Raw genomic sequence first — 23,485 nt, 5'->3', positions numbered from 1 at the left:
TTCATCCATCCATCAACGGACACTTGCATTGTTGACAGTTTGGGGCTATCATGAGTAGCGGGGCTACTGAACATTCATATTCAAGTATTTTTTTGAATATCTATGTCAATTCTTCTGGGTTATACCCAGGAGCGGAGCTCCTGAGCTGTATGGTAATTCAATGTTTAACTTTTTGAGAAGCTGCCAAGCTGTTTCCCATGGTGCCTAAACCATTTTCTTTCCCACCAACAATGTACTAGGGCTGCTGCTTCTCCACATCCTCAATAACATTTGTGATTTTCCTTTTTAAAAAAATTTTACGCACCCTAGTGAGGCTGGGCTAGTATTTCACTGAGGTTTTGATTGGCATTTTCCCAAGGACTAGCCATGTTGAGGATTTTTTCATGTGCTTATTGGTCATTTGTAGATCTTTTTTGGAGAAATGTCTATTCGAGTATTTTGCCCAGTTTTAAGTTGAGTTGTTCTGTTGTCCGCCGTAAGGAGATTTTGGATATCATGCCCTTATATATATGTGGCTTGCAAATATTTTCTCCCATTTAGTAGAATGTCTTTTTTTTTTTTTTGATAATGTCCTTTGGTGCACAAAATGTTTATTCTTTATGAAGTCCAATTTCTTTCTTTTCATACTCCTGTTTTTGGTGTCTCCCTAAACCCAAGGTCATGAAGACTTACCCTTGTGTTTTCTTCTAAGAGTTTTTATAGTTTGGGAGCTTACATTTAGGTCTTGGATCCACTCTGAGTTAATCTCTGTGTTCAGTGTAAAGGGAGGGGTCCAACCTGGTTCCCTTGTGTGTGGACGTCCAGTTGTCTCCCGCCATCTGCTGAAGAGACTGCTCTTCCCCCCACTGAATGGCCGTGGCCCTCTTGTCAAAGTCAAATGGACGTCAAATCAAATGTACAGGGATGGTTTGTAGACTCTCAATTCTATTTCTTGTTCTATGTGTCTGCCTATGCCGGTAGCACATGATTTTTATCACTGGAGCTCTGTAGTAAAATTTTTAAAACCGGCAAGTGTGAGTCCTGAACTTTGTTCTTCTTTTTCAATGTTATTTTGATGATATGGGCCCTCCTTTGTTATATTATTTTAATCAAACAGATAACAAAATGTTAATGTGTTTTCTTAGTTTGGCTTTATTAATACATAAATGTTACCAATTTAAACTTTTATAAATACTGATATGAATAATCTTTTAAAAGAATATGGAACCTCCATAAATACAGATATATTGTTCGGTAAAAAGAAGAACCGGGCAGAACACCGTGGGAAGTTTGCTGCCATCAAAATTTAAAAACAATATACTGATCTTTTACCTCTTTGCTTAGGTTTATTCCTAAGTATCTTATGGTTTTGGTGTAACTATAAATGTTCCTTGATTTCTTTTTCTGCTGCTTCAGTATTGGCATAGAAATGCAACATATTTCTGTACACTGATTTTATATCCTGCAACTCTGCTGAATTCGTATATCAGTTCTAGTAATTTTTGGTGTTTTGGGGGTTTTCTGCTTAAAGTATCATGTCATCTGAGAAGAGTCAAAGTTTGACTTCTTCCTTGCTGATTTAAATGCCTTTTATTTCTTTTTGTTGTCTAACTGCTGAGGCTAGGACTTCCATTGTTAAATAACAGTGGTGAGACTGAACATCCCTGTCTTGTTCTTGACCACAGAGGAAAAGCTCTGTTTTTCCCTACTGAGGAGATATTAGCAGTGGGTCTTTCATATGTGCATCAAAATCCTAGAGGAGAACACAGGCAGCAACCTCTTTGACCTTGGCCATAGCAACTTCCTTCCAGACACGTTGCCAGCGGTAAGGGAAACAAAAGCAAAAATGAACTACTGGGACCTCATCAATATAGAAACTGCACAGCGAAGGAAACAATCAACAAAACTAAAAGGCAGCCTATGGAATGGGAGAAGATATTTGCAAATGGCATATCAGATAAAGGGTTAGTATCCAAAATCTATAAAGAACGTATTAAACTCAACACCCAAAAAACAAATAATACGATTAAAAAATGGACAGAAATATGAACTGACATTTTTCCAAAGACACACAGATGGCTAACAGACACATGAAAAGATGTTCAACATCACTCATCATCAGGGAACTACAAATCAAAACACAATGAGATATCACCTGACACCTATCAGAATGGCTAAAATTAACAACAAATGTTGGCAAGGATGTGGAGAATGAGAAACCTTCTTACACTGTTGGTGGGAATGCAAACTGGTACAGCCACTGTGGAAAACAGTATGGAGGTTCCTCAAAAAGTTAAAGACAGAACTACCCTAAGACCCAGTAATTGCACTCCTAGGTACTTACCCAAAGAATACAAAAATACAAAGTCAAAGGGGCACACGCAACCCAATGTTTATAGCAGCAGCATTATCAACAATAGCTAAATTATGGACCCAAGGGTCCATCATCTAATGAAGGGAGAAAGAAGATGTGGTATATACATAGACACACACACATATGTGTATATATATAATGGAATATTACTTCACCATCAAAAAGAATGAAATTATGCCATTTGCAATGATGTGGATGGAGCTAGAGTGTATTATGCTAAGTAAAATAAGTCAGTCAGAGAAAGACAAATACCATATGATTTCATTCATATGTGGAATTTAAGAAACAAAGCAGGGGGTGCCTGGGTGGCTCACTCAGTAAAACGTCCAACTCTTGGTTTTGGCTCAGTCATGATCTCACAGTTCGTGCGTTTGAGCCGCACATTGGGCTCTGTGCTGACAATGCAGGGCCTGCTTAGGATTCTCTGTCTCCCTCTCTCTCTCTCAAAATAAACAAACTTGAAATACTAACAGATGAACACATGGGAAGGAAAAAAAGAGGGGGAAGGCAAACCATAAGAGACTCTTAAAGACAGAGAACAAATTAAGGGTTGCTGGAGGGAGGTTGGTGGGGGATGGGCTAAATGGATGATGGGCATTAAGGGCACTTGTGATGAGCACTGGGTGTCATATGTAAATGATGAATTATTAAATTCTACTCCTGAAACCAATTTTACCATATATGTTAACTAACTAGAATTAAAACTTGAAAAATAGAAAAACAAAACAAGATACTGGTCTATACACAGCATAACCCCAGAGCAATACCATCAGAACACTAAAGGAATGGGACTCCTGAGAAGCTGGGCTGCCGGAAGGCGGGGCTGTAAGGGGGACTTCTTTTCCCTGACTACTCTTTTGTTCTTTTTTGTAAGCGTTTTTATTCATTTATTTTGAGAGAGAGAGAGAGATAAAGAGAGGAAGAGAGATACAGATGTGCAGGTGGGGGGGGGGGGGGGGGGCAGAGAGACAGAGCCCCAAGCAGGCTCCGTGCTATATGTGCAGAGCCTGATGCACGGTTCAATCTCAGGAACCACAAGATCCAGACCTGAGCTGAAACCAAGACCCAGAAGCTCCAACTGACTGAGCCATCCAGGCACCACTCCTCTTTTGTTCTTTTTGAATTTTTATAAATTGTATAAGCATACGGACTTAAATTTAAAAAACTTTTTTAATGTTTATTTAATTTTGAGAGAGAGAGAGAGATGGAGAGAGAGCAGAGGAGGGGCAGAGAGAGGGAGACACAGAATCGGAAGCAGGCTCCAGGCTCCTGAGCTGTCAGCACAGAGTCCAACGTGGGGCTCGAACCCACAAACTGTGAGATCATGATGTGAGCCCAAGTCAGAAGCTCAACTGACTGAGCCACCCAGGTGACCCTAAAAATTTAATTCATAAAAAAGCCAAGTTCTCCACGGAAACAGGACACGTACTACTACTTCACGTGGGCTACGGACAGCTTCTGGAGGGGTAATGGGGGTGGTCTGCAGGACCCCCCACCCCCAGGTCCCTGTGTGGCTCTGACACCTACATGGGAAAGTGCAGCCCCTGTGGAAGATGAGGCTGGTGCGGCAGTAAAACAGCGCTGTCTTGATGTGATGCTAACTGGCCCTGCAGGGACCATTTTATCCATATGAGTTCATCAACCAAGCAACATATGGTCAACCTACCAAAGTTACGGTTTGATTAAATGGTTTACTAATATTTTGTGTTGCTTACTATTTATATTCCAAGTCTCTAAGGTCAGAAGGAGAGGGAATACCAGCTTTATTGATTAGCTCTTTCTCTAAATGTCAAATGGGAGAGAAAAATGAAATAACATTATTTTTTGTCATCTTGGAATGAGCTGCATGTTAGAACATTATAAAGCTTAGGAATTCACACACAGAGAGATAGAAAAGTAATTCCTGGCAAAATACAGAACAATCATTTCTTCTAGAACTTCTCAGTGTGACAGGTGTCTGTTCTAATCAATCAAAATGCACTTTACCCATAATTATGCAGAGCAGAAAGAACTTAGGAAATATTTAATATGCGGAGGCTTTCCCAGCAACTGACAATCACAGTGAGAAATCCACAGCTTATGCTATGGAATGCAGACCCAAGGCTGTGCTTGGTGAAAGGTCTCTGACTCACTTCAAAAACAACAATTTACTCTCCGTTAATGAAAGAACCTATCAGAGAGCCTAGGAAAATTATTTCAGTTTGCCTCAAATTAGAAATATTGCAGAAGAAAAATGGCCTACTGAGCCGAGCATTAAAATATTCATGAAAAGGAGATCTTCAAAGAGACTAATAATTACAAATGCTGTGCTCAACCTATGCACACACAGCATTCGCAGGAAAAAATGTTCAGAGGCCAGGGAGGTGCAAGATTTCCAAGCTAAACAATGACTTCAGGGAATTGAGGTGCGATGCTAGATAAAAAGCCTAATCATTCTTCTTGCGAGATAGTAATTACTGCTCCCCCTTTCCTCCTCGAAATTTTCCCATTTCAGAAAAAGGTACCAGCTCGCGGTCATTCCAGCAGAGACTCGGGGAGGGAGTCATCCTAGACCTTGTGCATCACGTCACAAATCATCCAGCACCTAAAAAGTGCCCACTCCCGCTAATCCTGAGCATTTTATGAAACCACCCCCTTGCCCTTCCCTAAGTCCCTTTCCCACTCTAATACCCTCTATCCTGCCTCCACAGTAACCTCACACACATTTGATTATACTTTCGCCGCTTCAAATATTTCAAGTGTGATTTCCCACTGCCTTCAATACGTGGCCAACGCTGCAGGGTGCCGGTGGAGACCTCTATGACACGTGTCCTTTACAACAGGGCGCGCGCGCACACACACACACACCCGTGCTCCCACCACTGGGGGTCCTCCACTGTGGGCTCCAGTGAGAACACTCTCTGCGCTTTCTTCCCCTGCCAATTTCCTACCCCACCCATTTTCTGAGGCTCAGCTCAGGCGGCCTCCCCAGCCTCCTGAAACCTCAGGGGGCTGAGAGACCCTCACCCTCTCACAACATCCTGACTGCATTATAGTATTTCCCACGTTTCACCAAATTGCTTGGTGTGGGTATCGGGATCCCCCATCAAACTGTTAAGTTCCAAGAGGACAACAACCAAGCATTTCTGTGGCATCCAACGCTTTGTACAGACTTTGGAGCACAGTATGCAGTCAAGGCATCAAACTGAAGGGTGCTGTTGTACAGGCAGGTTACAGGAGCCGGGTATGTCATTCAAGGTAAATGCACATGCGTTATTGTGGGAAAAAAATGTGGATCATGAGAAACTAGAAGACTGTTTAAAACCACAAGCTTGGGGCGCCTTGGTGGCTTAGTTGGTTAAGCGTCCGACTTTCGCTTAGGTCATGATCTCGCAGTTCGTGGGTTCGAGCCCCGCGTCGGGCTCTGTGCTGACTGCCAGCTCAGAGCCTGGAGCCTGTTTCAGTCTGTGACTCCCTCTCTCTCTGACCCTCCCCTGCTCACACTGTCTCTCTATCTCCTAGAAATAAATAAAACATTTAAATAAATAAATAAAACCACAAGCTTAACCTAAAATCTTCAAACTGCCATGTTTGGGGAGTTTTTTTTTTTTTAATTCCAGGTGGAAATGTGTTGAGAAAAATACATTTTTACTCATCTATATTTTACATCATTCCCAGAAGGATCTGAGAGAGTACGGAGATAAATCAAGACAGTTCAAGCTCAAACTTTTTTAAAAAGATGTTTTGGAAGCAACAATGTAAATACATTTGCTTCTTCCCTATAAAATATTCAATAATGGTAATTCATGAACTTGGTAATTTTGTGAAGGGGCTTCTTCATTTTTTCCCCCTCCCTTATGAACTGGCCTTTAAAATATATAAGACCTCAAACAAAGAAGCAAAAGAATGCTAAAAACATTTACTTTTTATAAAAATAATCACTTTAATTAAATAAAGATGCTCCTTGCCAGAATCTACTAGCCAATAGCTTTTAAAAATTATTTTAAATGTAATTTTATTATTTTAAATGCAATTTGCACAGAGCTTTAGAAGAGTTAAGCTGAAATGGCAAGAAAAATAAGCTTAGTTTAGATAGAACAGAATAGGAAGCATTTCAGGAAAGCATACCTAACAGCTATTTCACTCCCATCTGTTTATCACTTAGTGTATAGGCACTTGAATAGCAATGTCTAGACATTGCTGATGCATTAAAATGTGGGTTCAATTCAATAGGAAAGTATGCAAACAAAATAACAGGTGAGAGTGCCAAAATCCTGAACAAGAGCATTTTCACGTCTGGCCCTAGTCTCCGCTCAGGGAAGTGTGGCTGTGGGCCAGGAGCGTCAGCCTCACCTGAGGGTCGGTGAGAAATGCAGTCTCTCGGGCTCCATGACAAACCCACTGAAGCAGACCCTGCATTTTTCACCAGATCCTCCGATGATATACAGGCAAAGCACAGCATGAAAGACACTGTTTTCGGTGAGCTCTGAAATTCTGCCATGTAAAGCTCTAGTTGAAGAATAGAGAATCTGCTTAGCTGATGCCTACCCCAAAGGGGAAAACTGAGGATTAATTTTACAGCTCTCTTCCACACGTATGTGATGGACAGGAGTTAAATACTAAATTTGTTTAACTCCAGTGCCTGCCCCCATACACACCCAAAGTTGTATTTTTCCACTGATATTTGGACTCGCAATGGTAGAAGATCATTAGAAATCACATAGTTTAGGATCACCTGGGTGGCTCAGTTGGTTAAGCGTCTGACTTCGGCTCACATCAAGATCTCACGGTTCGGGGCGCCTGGGTGACTCAGTCAGTTAAAGCGGCCGACTTTGGCTCAGGTCATGATCTCGTGGTTCATGGGTTCGAGCCCCACATCGGGCTCTGTGCTGTCAGAGCCTGGAGCCTGTTTCAGATTCTATCTCCCTCTCTCTCTGCCCCTCCCCAGCTCGTCCTCTGTCTCTGTCTCAAAAATAAACGTTAAAAAAAAAAAAAAGATCTCATGGTTCACCGGTTCAAGCCCTGTGTCGGGCTCTGTACTGACAGCTCAGAGCCTGAAGCCTGTTTCAGATTCTTGTCTCCCTCTCTCTGCCCCTCCCTGCTTGTGCTCTCTCAAAAATAAATAAACATTAAAAAAAAGAAATTACAGTTTAAGCATTCTTTATTTCAAAGAACCATTACCATTCTAGACAAATGAAATGTGTGATTATTTGGAAGCCCATCAAAATTTCACAAATTCCCATTAGTCATTTATTCTATCTAGTAGTTAATACTACAAGAAAATGTTTCCATTCCTAAATGGAATTCCTAAAGTTTTGTTTCTTAGGTTCTTAATTTTTCATTAACAACCAACACCCCCATTCTTTAGAGCTCATAGTTTTGCAAATTCAGTAAGAATTCTAGAGGACCTGAGTCAAACCAGACAAGAACTTTTAACATCTGGTCCCAAATCAACATCTCCAAAGTCACAAAGTATAATCTGTGTTCCTGGAGGATGTGAAAGAAACATATGTGGTATTAGAAACAAAGAATCTTTTTTTTAATGTTTACTTATTTTTGAAAGAGAAAAAGAGAGAGAGAGCTCAAGTGAGTGCAAGCAGAGGAGAGGCAGAGGAAGAGGGAGACAGAAGATCCGAGGCAGGTTCCACACTGACAGCACAGAGCCCAATGTGGGGCTCAAACCCAGGAACCGTGAGATCAGGGCCTGAGCTGAAGTCAGAGACTTAAGGGACTGAGCCACCCAGGTGCCGCAAAACAAAGGATTTTTAAAAAATGTTTCAGGGCATCATATGACCCAGTGTAGAAGATTTGGTATAATACAGTCCCTTCCTCTTTATAAAAATGCCCTTCAGAAGACCTTATCTTTAAAAGAGTAGGTGTAATTTAATGCTTTCTTCACCAGGACATCAATCTGAAAACTCTAATAGATGCTGCNAAAAAGAGCCCAAGGGGACCAAAAAAAAAAAAAAAAAAAAAGTTGAGTAAGCTAGAAGAGTTGACTCATTTCCCACATTTGGATCATGGCGGCAGGATCATGGTAACCCAAATGACCACAGAGCAGTGAAGAAGCAAAATCTGTGATGAAGGAAGAGAACAATTAAGTCAGAATGCAGGGCAAAATGCGGACAGCATGCTCACTCACACTGAAAGAGGGTGTTCTAGAAAGCCACCCAGAACCAAAGACCAGAGATTTCGAAATCCTTACTAAAATAAATAAATAAATAAAAATAAAAGAAATCCCCCTCCTTGAAAGTCAAGTAAAATGTTACCTTTAAAATATGTGTAACAGACAAGTTTCTCCTTAAAAATATAATTACTCTTACTAGCTGGTAAGAGAGGCAAGCCACCTCACCTGCACCGTCCTACACCTTTGACTGGCTATACAAAGAATGCAAGGTCCTACCCTCTCTCAACTGGGCTGTTTCTCAGGGCAATGCTTGTAACAAGGAGCCTCGAGGGATGAGATAGTGTCTTCCCCAGACGGGTGCAGGCAGGCCTGCGACAAAGCACCTGTGAAGCCTGGAGCTGCACTCCCAGAACCCAGCCCACTGCACACGCAGGCCTCCACGGTGGGGCCTCACATCACCCCAGGTGATGCCAGCTTGTAACGAGGGTAAAGTCCAAGACCCTGCCCAGTTCTTCACTCTGACGCTGGAAAAAAAAAAAAAAAAAAAAACATTTCTGATTACTGAGATTTGTCTTACCGGATCCAGGTTCTTAAACAGCAGGATGTCTTTGCAAGCCTCTTGTAATCGATTTCTTTGATCATCAGTTTTGGGATGTATAATCTAAAAGGATACCAAATTAACAATTAGTCTATTCCTCTTACTCATAAGGGGTAAAATTTCCCAGCGGGATGTTGGAGAGAAGAATGGTCAGTGCTGAGGTTCACTTTAGGTGGCCAGACACCAGTTAGCAGCCCCCTACGTAAGGGAAAGTAACAGAGCTGGTCTCTGGGAAGCGGTGCGTGTTCATCAATTCGGCTGGAATGGTTTTCAAAGGAGTGTTTCCCCCAGATTAGCAAATCCATTTAGTAAAGGTCTGTGATCGGCTCATGACTAAAGGCCCCAAAGCTCCCAGCCAGCGGGAACACACAAAAGCCAGCAGGTCACAGCAGCTGCACTGAAGACCTGCCGGCTGCCTTCGTTCTGTGGAATACTCTCTCGCCAGCCTTTGATACTGCTTCACACTCTACCACTTGAGTGCGACAGTCTTTCAGGATGTTGGTCTTTCCTTCGAAACTTGGTAGTCTCTAGAAGCTAACACAGTCTTACACGTATACTGTATCAGATGTTAAATATACTTCTATGCACAACGTACCTAACTACCCCCACAGGGGGTGATTTCCCCAAGGGACTCAGTCAAAGCAGGACGCCAGGCCCGGGGAGTGTGGAGCTGAGGGAAAATTAATCCAATGGTCCCGCTGTGCTCAGTTTAGAATGAGCTCAAGGAGAACCAGAGAAGAATCGACGTTCTTCCTCAACTGTCATTCCAGGGGCGTGACGACCAAAAGAATGCCCGCTGGAGGGTGGCCTGTCGGCTCTCTGGAGTCCCTTCTAACTAGCAGAAGGCTCACCCAACTTGAACCAAAAGGCCCACTCTTTTGTGAACACCGATAGTTTGTAACTAGAAAATGAGTGGAAACGCAAGAAACGGTCCTGCATGCAGAGGGCATGGCCAAGGGAGCCGACATGCAGCGTCCCCTTCGGCAGCCCACCGGCCCCGGGTCAGGCCAGCCACAGCCAGGAGAAGTGAGTTCTGTGCCCGTGCGCATACCGAAACTCACAACGGGAAATCAGAATCGGTGCTTCAGACCCATCTCGGGTGGCTAAAAACTGATGAAAACCACAGGCCCAAAAGAAATAAAGGAAATTTATGGTATTTAGGCATTCCTTGTCTTACTGATTTCACCTTACTGTGCTTCACAGGTATGTTTACAAATGGAAGGTGTGTGGCGGCCTTGTGTTGAGCAAGTCTGTCGGCCCCATTTTTCCAAGAGCATTTGCTCACTTTGTCTCTCTGTTACATTTTGGTAATTCTTAGAATACTTCAAACCTTTTCCTCATTACTGTCTTTATTATGGAGATCTGTGGTCAGTTATGAGGTGCTGGTTAACATTTTTTAGCAATAAAGTATATTTTTAATTAAGACGTGTATGTTATTGTTTTAGACATAATGCTATTGTACATTTAACAGACTGAAATAAAGTGTAAACATAACATAACATAATTCTGCACTGGGAAACTAAAAAGTTCATTTGAGTAGCTTTGCTGCAAAATATACTTTATTTTGGTGGTCTGGAAATGAACTCCCGGTATCTGTCTGTGACTATTCATATACTACTCAAAAGAGTATTAGCCAGTGAGACAGGAAGTCACTGCATTTTTTCCCATATGGGTAAGATATATGCAAACTTCACCTCAAACTAGATTCTAAGATGACATATGGATACAGAAAAAGTAGACCCTGGTGCCAACTGCTTGTAAGAAATTTTTAAAATCTGGGCATTAAAAACATCATGAAAACCAAAATTCCTATCTCCCTACTTCAAATAAGGAAGGATAACACAATAAAACAAACAAAAAAGTCACTTCTCACTTCACAAAATTCAACTAGAACTTCACACTGAAGAAATCATAAAATGTTTCCCTGCTGAAAAGCTCTGTCCTTAGAGAGAAAAAGTCGGGGATACCATGACACCCTTGCTGAAATACCTTTCTAGGCCCAAGATGGAGGCATTCCCACCCAGGGAGCAAGGTTGGCAAATCACAATTTAAATAGCTTTCCTGTCCCCATAAATACTCCAGTGCACCAGGAACACAGCACAGCCAATCCCTAAAGCCATGCCAACCCTCGGCTCTATACTTGTTTCCTCATTCCTTATTCCTCATCCTATGAAAGCTTCCTGCCTTCTACCCCATCTTGAAGTTCTCTGGACCCTTGGGAATGGAGACCGCCCCCTTCATGAAGCGTTGAAGTGTGCCTGTTTCACCCAAATTGTCTTTCTTAGCACCACCTTGCACCTGTTTTACTCTTGTAATCAACTTACGTCCTTCTCCCCAACCATTCACTCTGTAAGGAACCCCTCACACAACAGCGGTTTCCTTTTCTCTCTTACTAATTTCATTTTTATCAATTACCACTTTTAATTTTTTTAATGTTTATTTATATTTAGAGAGAGAGAGAGGGAGCAGGGGAAGGGCAGATAGAGAGGGAGACAGAATCTGAAGCAGCTCCAGGCTCTCAGCTGTCAGCACAGAGCCCGACGTGGGGCTCAAACCTACAAACTCCGAGATTGTGATCTGAGCCAAAGTCAGATGTCTACCCGATTGAGCCACCCAGATGCCCCATGAGTTAACTTTTAAATCTTGGTTCTTCATCCTGCCACCACCGCTACCGTCTACTGCTCTCCCTTTCTTCCTCTGTCTTCTCTCCCCACCATCATTCCTCTGCATCCAGAGTCTTTTTTATCTTTTACAACAGACCCTGCATTAAAATCCTTCTCTGTGCTCTGGAAAGCAGTCAGAAATCCAGTGAATCTTTGCAGCCTTGGTGCCTCCACCCTGTAACCAACTGCTCAAAAGATGCTCCCCGCTTCTAAAGACTGTTTTCTGTTGGGTTTGGTGTGATTCTACTTGTAAGATCTGCATCTGGAAAATTAAGCCTTCAGCAATACACCCAACTGTGACTTTTCTTTTACTAAAAGCCATTTTCTTTTTTTTAATTATTAAATTTTATTTCTGATTTCAGGATAAAATCTTATTTGTTAAACAAACAGTCATAAAACAAAAACAAACACAAATAATTACATGGCATTTATTATGTGCCAGGCACTGGTTTAAGGGCTTTAAAAATATTAACTCATTTTATCCTAGTAACCAAACCCATGAGGCAGGTAGCAATTCATGCTAAGTAAAATAAGCTAAACAGAGGAAGAAAACTACAGTTTTTTGTCCTTTGTATTTTGTCCTCTGAATTTGTCCAAGTAATTTCTTCAATGTCAGGGAAGTTCAGAGCTGCAGAACTATGTGATTCATCCCAGGCAGGCTGACTACAAAAGTTATTCTCTAAACCAGGGTCAGCAAACTATGGCATGAAGGCCAAATTTCTTTTTGCATGGTCCCTAAGCTAAGAATGATTGGGAGAAACAAAAATCAAAATAATTCATAAATACATGAAAATTAGTTAAAATTCATATTCAAGTGTCCATAAATAAAGTTTTTTGGTTTTTTCTCTATACCTAACATTGATTTTTATTTTTTTTTAATGTTTTTATTTATTTCTGAGAGAGAGACCACGTGAGCAGGGGAAGGTCAGAGAGGGAGGGAGACACAGACTCTGAAGCAGGCTCCAGGCTCTGAGCTGTCAGCACAGAGCCCGATGCGGGGCTTGAACCCACCAACCGTAAGATCATGACCTGAGCCAAAGTCGGACGCTTAACTGACTGAGCCACCTAGGCGCCCCTATGACTAACACTGGTTTTGAACTCATGACGCCAAGATCAAGAGTCACATGCTCTACCAATTGAGCCAGATAAAGTTTTAGCAGAACACAGCCACAATCATCCATTTATGTAGTCTGTGGTTGTTTTCAAGCTACAAGGGCAGAGCAAGTAGCTTCGACAAACTGTATGGCCCCCAAAGCCTAAAATATTACCTGAAAACAGAAAATTTTTCAGTAAAAAAAAAGTTTACAGAAAAAGTTTGCCAACTCTAAATCTTGGGTGTCTTTCAATTAAATAATTAGAAAACCAGTTCATTAAAAAATTTATGTAGATGTTTTCTTTAAAGAAAACACTGCAAATCTACTTTGGTAAAGCAAGGGTTATCTGTACAAGATATTTTCCCATTTGTCCAGTCCATTCTCCACATAGAGCGGAAGGTGATGTTTAAAAAATTTAAATTCGAGCACCGCGATGGATGCCATCACACCTACTGGGCACTAAATCCCCTGTCTTCCTCCCCCAGCTCCACCTCAACTACCGGGAGCGGCCACACTTGCCTTCCACAGTCACACCTGTCTTCGCTGGGAACTGCTCCCTGCCCCCTGCTGAGGGACTGAGGTCAACCAAAAATGGGCTTCGGGGCTTTTGGGCAAGACTCTCCCCCTCTCCACCCTGTGGTCTCACCTCAAGGAGGCCTTCTGCAACCACTCCATTTAATTAGAGACCTTGTCATGTGGGGTTGGGGTTTGTTTTCACTACTAGACCCCGTGTCTCTATCCTTTCAGTGCTCACACTTTGCAACTGTTCATTAATTTACTGGCTAAATTAATTGTCTAATTCTGCTAGGAGATGGCAGGGACTTGTCCATGGTGCTCAGGACTGAACAACCCAGCACTCCACCAGATATACAGAAGGCACTCTCCCCACATTCTCTGGAGTAACACGACAAAGAAATGATCCACTCTTTTTTAAAAAAATTTTTTATTCAAGTAATCTCTGCACCCAACGTAGGATCTGAATTCATGACCCCAAACTCAAGAGTTGCATGCTTTGCTAGAAATGATCTACTCTGAAGCTTACCAGCTCTTCTCTACCAGAATAGCTACCTGTTAGATGTATAGATAACTTGTATATTTTCATTTTTTTTAAAGAAATCTCTATACCCAATGTGGGGCTCAAACTCACAACCAAGATCAAGAGTCACACGCTCTACCTACTGAGCCAGCCAGGTGCCCCTGTGTTTTCATTTATTAAAGGTAAAATCTAATTTGTGATTTTCCTACGTCGATCTTAAGTATTTAAATTTTCTTTGAACTCATATCAAAGAATAAATACTTATTTATACTAATCTGAGATTTAAGGATTTGATGCATAGTCTATGACATAATGCAAACCCTCCAAATGAAATGGTGCCGTATCAAAATATACTATATGTTTTCTTTACATTTTCCAATATCTGCTTAGAGCCATTAATTTTGTAATCTGTAATAGTCATTTCCAAGTGCTATGGTGTAATTTGCCTTCTGGTATCTAAGGCTAAAAAGACAGTGCAGTTCTTAGTAACATGTTCAGAGAACAGTCAACCCCAATGGAGAAAATCTGTACTTACAAAAACAGTACTTAAAGTAACATGAACGGTGTTTACAGGGGATAACCAGCGGTAAATGCCCAACCAATGGAGATTCTTCCTTGCCTAGGAACTGCCTTCACTTAAAAGTGGTGCCCAGCAGCTAAGTCTGCACCTCTTGTCCCTGGCCCCCTAGCCAAAGCTGGGTCTGTGAAAAACTCTCCCAGGGAAACTGGGACTTTAAACTGAGAGACGCAGCAAAAAAGCAATAGGTAGTCAAGTCCCTTTCCAGGACAGTGGTCTAAGTCCTGAACCACTGCCATGGTGAGATCTCAGACGTGGGCTGGCTTCTGTCCGCCAGCTACAGCTTGGGTTTTGGGTTTTTTTAAATTCTTCCTGTAATTCTAGAAGATTTCCAAGAATTTATCCAATAATTTTCCCCAATATTTTTTTTATTTGTATCTCAATGTGACTGGGCTCTTTGGCGTAATCAAATGAATCATAACTGGCAGCACCCTTCCCAAATAAGACTGTTAGGAATTAACTGGAGTGACCAAGCCAATCACTTTACCTGTCCCAGGGAGCTAATGGTAGCTATAAACAAATGTAAAGAATGTGTGTACTCTTCAAAGTCACCCATTATTGTTTCTGCCAGATATATAAATCAAGTACACAATGGAGAAGGTCTGGTTTTTCTGACTACATGAAGTGCTAACAGCATGCTACATCCTAGTAATACCTTAATCCTAAGAAAACCTAATTTCAGGCCAGAATTTGTAGACATTATCAAATTAAGTTCTGGAGGCAAACCATGAGCTCCCCCCAACACTGGTGCTGGGAATCCCCACAGGTACAAGAACGACGTGGGATTTTCTTTCAAGACCTTCCACATAATAGAAGACTCCTTGAACTTTCTACCGCTAGATTTTACATATATTTCAGGGAGCTTAATTATGTAATGACTTAGGGATATAGTATTTGCTTTTCCATATTAAAACTCAATCTTATTTAAGTATTTGTCAGAACTGAAGAAATAAAGTTTTGTTTATTATTTGAGGCCAAACAAAAAAGAATGAGCTCTTCCCAAGTACTCAAAAAATAAACAAAAACAAAAAAACACCAGAGAGTGAGACAAAGAGAAAGAAAGAAAAAGGAAATTAATACTTTCCATTTCCAGTTACAGTAATCTCCTATATTTAGCTTACTTTTTACTAAATAAATAAAAGGTGAAGGGAGTGAAGGCACATAGCTTAAAAACTGCTTCAAACAAAACTGCACAAATTCTTACAAAAACATGATGGCCTTCAAGAAATCGGTTTCTGAGCAATCTATTAAGATTCACAGATTTTTAAAAGTAAGAAACTGTAAACTGACACATGAGATGTAATTCTGCTGTGATTTTGTTTGTTTCAGAATAAGCTTCTGCTGTTATAAATTAGTAGGAACAAAAAGCCTTTTCCCAGTATTTTTCTGAACTAGAAATACTATCAGAAAAATAGCATTAACGCTATGAGAAAGAGAGCTAAAACACAGCCCGGATTTTCCATCCCCAGGCTGTATTTTTGCAAAAGAAATAAAACCACAACTGGTGTTTATGTTCATCTTTCCTTTCACCCAAACAAAAAGACTTTTTTTGGAGAAAAGTAATTCTATAGAATTGGAAGTAAAAGTAAAGTATCTGAGAAAAGACCAGAAAAAAAACCCGTCAAAATACTTACATTATGCTTCCTGTAATCAATATGCCTGTTAACATCTTTTATTACTACATTCTTGATTCAATACAGGAGTACAATTTAAAATTAACTTAGTAATTACATACCCTGGACTCCGCATCATCTTCTTCTTCATCAGGATTATAAGCTTCAGCACATACTATAAAAATAAAAATGGACATTTGATTCTTTTATCAAGAAACATACTACAATAAATATGTCTTTAAAAAAATGAACAAAAAAAGCACCATGGTACAAAACAACATTATTTCATACAGGGCAAGCAGTGTATATATACCCCAAAACCAACTTCCTATTGCAGTTTATGAAGAGTTGATTAAAATATAAAACTGTACTTTAAGACAATGACAATTGCTTTCTACTTTCTGTTATTCAGAGAAAACAGCTTCACCTGTTCTGCCTTCATTTCCAAGCTCTAGAAATGCACAAGATTTAAAATTTCCTCAAAGAAGAGACATCAAAAAAGTCTAAGTCTGCTATGAGATGATCAACTTAACCATACAGTTATGAGTGAGTACCTATCCTAAATTCCATAACCCGGTCTTCCAAGGGCAAATATGATTAACGTGTTCATATTCCTTTCTAGTCTTTATTCTGAGTTGAGTTTATACTGTATCCTCAGTTATAAAGCCTACTCTTTTCAACACTGTAAGAATTTCATATGCCATTAGAAACATTTTGCAAAAATTGTTTTAAATACTGCTGATTATTTATCATATGCTAAAATTAACCACTCCTGTAATGCTAGACACTTAGCTGGCTTCTATGAAAAGAAGCTGCAATAAACATCTTCATGCATAAATATTTGTCTACATTTCAGATTATGCTATCAGAATTATTCCCAAATGTTATTTTGGGGGGCTAATAGGTATGACAATTTTTAAGGCATACTTATTACCAAGCTTCCTTCTAGAGGGACTGTACCATAAAGAATGTGTAAGACTCTTCTAAACTACACAACAGAATTGGATGTTACTGCATAAAATCTCTGCCAATTTAGATGAAAAAATTATTTAAAATTTTAAAAATTATTTTGAATTTTAGAGGCACCTGTGTGGCTCAGTCAGTTAAGCATCTGACTCTTGATTTCAGCTCAGGTCATGATCTAACCGTTTGTGAGACTGAGCCCTGCGTTGGGCTCTGTGCTGACCGTTTGTAGCCTGCTTGGGATTCTCTCTCTCCTCTCCCTCAGCTCCTCTCCTTTCTCAAAATAAATAAATATTTATAAATAAATGAACAAATAAATATTATTTTGCATTTTAAACTATGTTCAAATGTTTGTAAGCTGACTATATGCCCACCTTCGTCTTTATATATGAGGAATTTCTGTATGCATTTGGTTTTCTTTTTGATTTACACCAGTTTCTTAACACCACTGACCTATTTCTCACAATCATTTTATCCAGTTGGCTTTTTAACCATAATTACAAAGTCTTCACAGGCTAGGCATATTTGTTTATTTTTAATATAGTGAGATCCAGGAAGAAAATTTCTCATTACCAAAATACCACTGGTTTTGAGCTTGGAAACTCCTTTATTTATCTTACAGGATCTTACAGGTTCGTGAGTTCGAGTCCTGCACTGGGCTCTGTGCTGACAGCTTAGAGCCTAGAGCCTGGAGCCTGCTTCAGATTCTGTGTCCCACTCTCTCTGCCCCTTCCCCACCCACACTCAGTCTGCATCAAAAAATAAAATAAAAACATAAAAAAAAAAAAAGAACAGAGGATCAGTGGACAGCTTACAAATGTCTTTGCAGAGGCCTCAGGACTACTATATCATTAGTACCACCCTTATTATTTTTAAAGTTTTTCTCCCAATGTTTATTTATTCTTAGGAGAGAGAGAAAGAAAGAGCAGGAGAGAAGCAGAGAGAGAGAGACAGAGGAGTCGAGGGAGACACAGAATCTGAAGCAGGCTCCAGGCACTCCAAGCTGTCAGCACAGAGCCTGACATGGGGCTCAAACCCACCAACTGGGAGACCATGACCTGAGCCAAAATCGGATGCTTAAACGACTGAACCACCCAGGTGCCCCAACCACCCTTATTATCATAAAACCTGACATGCGCTTTCTTTTCTCCAGGCATTACTCTATATACACCTTGGCAAGTGAGTGAATGATTCGTAACCAGGGCCAATTCTGTCCCCAGAGGACATCTGACCAAGACCAATTCTGTCCCCAGAGGACATCTGGCAATGTCTGGAGACCCTCTGATTGTCACAACTGGGGGGTGCTCAGGGGGAAGCTGCAGGCTACTGAGAGACGCCAAAGATACCAATAAACCACCTACAAGGTGCAGGGCAGCTCCCCTTCCCCACAACCCACAATCACCCGGCTCAAGCTGTCAACATACTACATTTGAGAAACCCTGACCTGGTGTGTATTTTCTCATTCAATCTCACAACAATCCTAAGGTAGGTTTTCTATCAGCACTTGACAGATGAAAGGCTAGGGCAGGGAGCGTTTGTGCATCCTGGCCCAGATCACACACTCGGGTTGGACAGAGCCGACACCTGATCACAGCGTTGTCTAGCTGGCCCCAAAGCCCTTCTTCTTAGCTGCTCTTCTGCTCTGCATTTGACGCTGGTGAATTTACCAGATAATGCCTGGACTTCAGCCTGCTATNAGCTCCCCAGAAAACACCTCACTGATGCCTATCACCAGAATGCCAATTTAGTAACTCAGCCCTGAATCAAGTCAGCATGACCAGCTCTCTCCCTGCAGGAAGACCATGGAAGAAGCCAAATCACAGTTAAAAGGCTGCTGGATGAGAAGAGCTAAGAGGCAGAGAGTGTGCCTAATAAAGTGAGTGTTTAGTGGTATCAGGTCCGGGGCAGCGAGAGGCTTCCACAGACACCCATACAGATGGTCCCAGCTCTTCTGGCCTCCACACTTTAACCCTGTTGGCTGCAACTCTCCTAAGAGCTACTTCTAAGCTTGGATCTGTACCTCTGTTTCCACAGATGAGCAACCCCGCAGGCAGGAGTGCAAAATGAAAACACAGCCCCGTTATCAAAAACTAAGAATCTCAGGAGGGAAACAACAGAACATGAGCTCAAACTCCAGGCCCTTATGAATACGGGGCCCATGCGGTCGGCCTGCTAATGGAATCAACAAGCTCAATGAGCTGATACAGCCAGTAAAACCCTTGAGGGGTGATCTTAAATTTTAATTCACAGAGGGCAACCTTAATCCTCTAATCTCTAAATTCCAATCCCCTAAACTCTGACTAAAAATCATGAGGAGTAAAGAATCTATTATATTTCTGAATAGCTTATTAACTGTCCCAGTATTATTTGTTACTTAACACCCTTTTAATCTGTGATACGTATTTTATTGCTTGTTTGTGGGCTGCCTATTTCCTTGAACTATTTACTGCGCCAATATTACAAGGCTTTAGTTCTTGGCATTTATGTGCCACTGTTTCACTACATTATAGTTCATCTACCTCCTTCTACAGCCAAATCAAAACACAGCACATGCAGTCTTGTACACTGTCACGGTGTCCCCGTCCCCTTATCTTCTCGTGTACTGTCTCCTGGGACCGAACTCCTTTCCAAACCATCTCTTCTCTCCAGCCCCAACTAAAAAGTCAGACAAGAGCCACCCTCCTGAGAGCTAGTTTAGGAAAACCCACTTCTGTGCTCCCTTCGCCCCAACCCAAAACCATGGGAAGAGATCACACTCTGTACTCTCCTAAAGTGGTTACCAGCGCTTTCCCCTTGAGGCTGGGACTTACAGCCCTTTAGGAGTTAACCGGGTGCTACTGTTCCCTCGCTATTTCCTTAGCATGGGCCTGGCATGCTGCCTGGCTGAAGGCATACTTTTTTGAATGAATGAATGATTAATGAACAAACAAGTTTGCAAGGTTTTTGAGGGCAGAGATGATACCTTGTTTAAATATCTCCTACATGGCAATGAGAAAGAATGAAATCTGGCCATCTGTAGCCAGAACATGAATGGAACTTGAGGGTGTTATGCTAAGGGAAATAAGTCCAGCAAAGAAAGACAGATACCTTCATCTGTTTTTACTCCTATGTGGAACAGGAAAAACTTAACAGAGGATTACAGGGGAGGGGAAGGGGAAAGAATAGTTAAGGAGAGGGAGGGAGGCAAACTATAGGAGACTCTTAAACATGGAGAACACACTGAGGGCTGATGGGGGTGGGGAGAGGGGAAAGTGGGGGATGGGCATGGAGGAGGGCACTTGTGGGGATGAGCGCTGGGTGTTTATATGAAAATCAACTTGACAATAAATTATATTAAAAAACAGATCTCCTAACAGTCCATCTGCATTATAGACTATCCAACACAAGTAGAATAAATGAATAAAAAGTTGTCCTTCTTTGCTAAAATGCCTTACACCATTTGTCCAAGAAATGGGAATGGAGGGAAATGAGAACCTTTTGTCTGTTCACCAAGTGGCGTGACACAGAGATTAGAAGCTCAGTAAATATATGTACAAGGAATGAATGGACGAAGGCTCTGTGTCTGGAAGGACCCTCAAACCTAAGCCTCCAGACACTATAAGCTGTCAAGCATTCTTTCAAGGATGTATTTATGGCACCCCTCCTGGGCAATCTGAAATTGAGCCTGAAACTATATATTCTCTTCTTTGCTCAACAATTACACAGTCGTAAGGGCCAGCCTTATTCCTTAAGTGAACGCTATATTGAGGCTTTCCTGTTATATTTACATTATCTATTTGATTAGTCATCTAGAATGTCTAAGAATTTAATTTGATCCCCACATTGTACTGTGATATGCATGTAATATGTAGCCAGACACCTGTCACAGTTAAGAGGACAGAACAGGAAAGTGGGAACTAAACTGATTGCATCTTCCAGAGCTTGGCCCTCAATTTTCTCATGCAACACACACACACACGCAACACACACACACAGACACACACACACACACACCTGCACACAGTTAACCCATGAACAATGAAGGGGTTGGGGGAGACAACACCCCTGCAGTTGAAAATCCACATATAACATTTTTTAAAAGTAGGCTTCACGTCCAGCGTGGAGCCTAACATGGGACTTGAACTCACAACCCAGAGATCAAGATCGAGAGTTGAGGCTCAGCCAACTGGGCCACCCAGGTGCCCCTAAAAAATCCACATATAACTTTTGACTATCTGAAAACTTTAGAAATAGCCTACAGTTGACTGGAAGTCTTACTGATAACATACACAGATGATTAACCCACATTTTGTATGTCATATGTGTTATACACTGTATTCTTATAACAAAGAAGGCTAGAGAGAAGAAAATGTTACTAAGAAAATCTTAAGGAACAGAAAATACATTTATAGTATGGTGATGCTATACCATGTTTACTGAAAAACAAAAATCCATGTATAAGTGGACCAGAACAGTTCAAACCTGTTGTTGCTCAAGGGTCAATTGCAGTGACAGCCAAGGTTAAAGGATTTTTTTCCACCATGATACCAAATACATGTCGTTTTTTCCAACAGCACTTCTCCAACTCTCGGATACCAACTAGGTTGTCTACCAATTCAATTTAATTGATACTGTCTACCTGAAGTTAGAGTCAGATCCCACAAGCCAAAGGGGCTCAGTCTTGCAAGACCACCCTCAACTTCAGATGCTGCTCTCAATTCCCAGTCCACCAACCAGTTATAAACTGAGGGTTTTACAACCCCTTCCCTCTGGTTCCATAATTCACTAGAATGAATCACAGAACTCAGGAAAGTGTCTTCCTTATTACTCTTATTGGCTTATTATAAAGGGACAACTCAAGAACAGCCAACGGAAGAGTTCCATAGGGCAAGGTATGGGGAAGGGCCACAGAGCCTCCAAGTGCTCTCTGGGTAAGGCGCCCTCCCAACGCTCTGATGTGTTCACCAATCTGGAAGCTCTCAACCCTGTCATCTAGGGTGGGTTTCTTTTTTCTTTAATGTTTATTTATTCTGAGAGAGAGAGAGAGAAAGAGAGAGAGTCCCAAGCAGGCAGGCTCCCAGCTCTCAGCACAGTGCCCAACATGGGGCTCGATCCCACAAACCATGAGATCATGACCTGAGACCAAACCAAGAGTCGGATGCATAACAACTAAGCCACCCAGGCGCCCGCTGTCATCTGGGGTTTTATTACACAGGCACAAATGATGAAATCACTGGCCAATGGGGATTAACTCCATCTCCAGTCTCTTTCCCAGAGGATGGGGTTTGGGCTGAAAAGTTCCAAGCTTCTAATCAAAGTTGGTTCTTTCTGGCAACCAGCCCCCATTTTCAAGCTATCTAGAAGCCCCTCATCCAAGAGTCACTGTGCACCAAAGAAATTCTTCTCACTCAGGAGATTCTCAGGGTTTGAGGGGCTCTGTGCCAGGGGCCCAGGACAAAGACTAAGTACCCCCCTTATTAAACTGCACAAGGGATTACAGCACCTCCCAGGGGTTTTCACCACGTGCCCACTATACCTTGTTGGTAACGTATAAAAATTAGTACAAACAGCTCTGCATCAGACAAGTTTATATAACCCGTGCTAGCTTTCTGCCTAACAAAGCATAAAGGAGTCAGCCTGAAATCCGTGAGCCACTCCACTGGGCCTCAGCACCTGGCACAGAGCCCTGTGCACAACCCTCAATAAATATTTGTCAAAGGAGCAAAAAGCAAATGTGGTCTGTACAGAGAAACTGCATGGTTTAAAGGCACTTAACCTAGAAAAAAATTGATTTCTATAAAATACATAACAGTTACTTTTCCAGTGTTCTCAGTACACTAAGGTTTTAGCATATGTATTTAAATGATAATCAGCTTAAAATAAAGCTCTGATAAAAGCACAGGTGTATTAGACAACAGAGTTCTGCTGCAATATGGCTAAACTTAGCTTATTGAAGTGGAAATGCCCTCCTACAAAAGGAAAAAAAATTTACCTTTACAAATACTAGTAAAAGGCATGCATTCTCAAGCAAGATTAGCTGGGTGAGAGCACAAAAAAGCTTATTTTTTTTTGGATAAAGCACCTATATACACACAATACACAAAGAGACATAGTCCATGAGTGGTATTAAAATTCACTGTGGAGGTGGGAGGGATAAGGGACAGGAGCCTAAAAAGACTTGGGAGAGAGACAGTAATAAAAGTAAGACTGAGAAGCACCGGGATAAGATGCACTATTCCAGCCAAATAAAGGCACACTGACAGTCAGCAGACTCTTCCCTCTCCCTGCCTCATCCACATTTCTGCCCCGGTAGGGGTGGTGTCCATCTACTCTGACACATCAGTGAAGATTCTAACTGGAAATTCACAGAACAAAGGCATTTGGACACCTCTAACAATGGAGAAGATCACATTGTGATCCCAAATCATGTTCAAGCAAAAGTACCAGTTGGAATTCTTTTTTTTTTTTTTACTTTTTTATTTTTTTTTTTTTTTTTTTTTTTT

General features: G+C 41.3%; 1 protein-coding gene across 1 annotated transcript in view; it reads right to left on the bottom strand.

Moving 5' to 3' along the window:
• The window catches only part of PRKAR2B (protein kinase cAMP-dependent type II regulatory subunit beta), a 116,089-nt gene that overhangs the window by 19,921 nt on the left and 72,683 nt on the right, over positions 1-23,485 (bottom strand). Inside the window, exons 6-7 of the mRNA XM_077758335.1 lie at positions 16,163-16,215; positions 9,037-9,120 (exon numbers count right to left, since the gene is read on the bottom strand). Coding sequence (XP_077614461.1) covers positions 9,037-9,120; positions 16,163-16,215 — 137 coding nt within the window. The remainder of the gene's footprint in view (positions 1-9,036; positions 9,121-16,162; positions 16,216-23,485) is intronic.

Source organism: Crocuta crocuta, unplaced genomic scaffold (assembly GCF_008692635.1).
Source record: "Crocuta crocuta isolate KB4526 unplaced genomic scaffold, BGI_CrCroc_1.0 scaffold103, whole genome shotgun sequence".
Taxonomy (NCBI): domain Eukaryota; kingdom Metazoa; phylum Chordata; class Mammalia; order Carnivora; family Hyaenidae; genus Crocuta; species Crocuta crocuta.
Note: the sequence above shows the minus strand (reverse complement) of the source record. Positions and strands in the feature narration are given on the sequence as shown.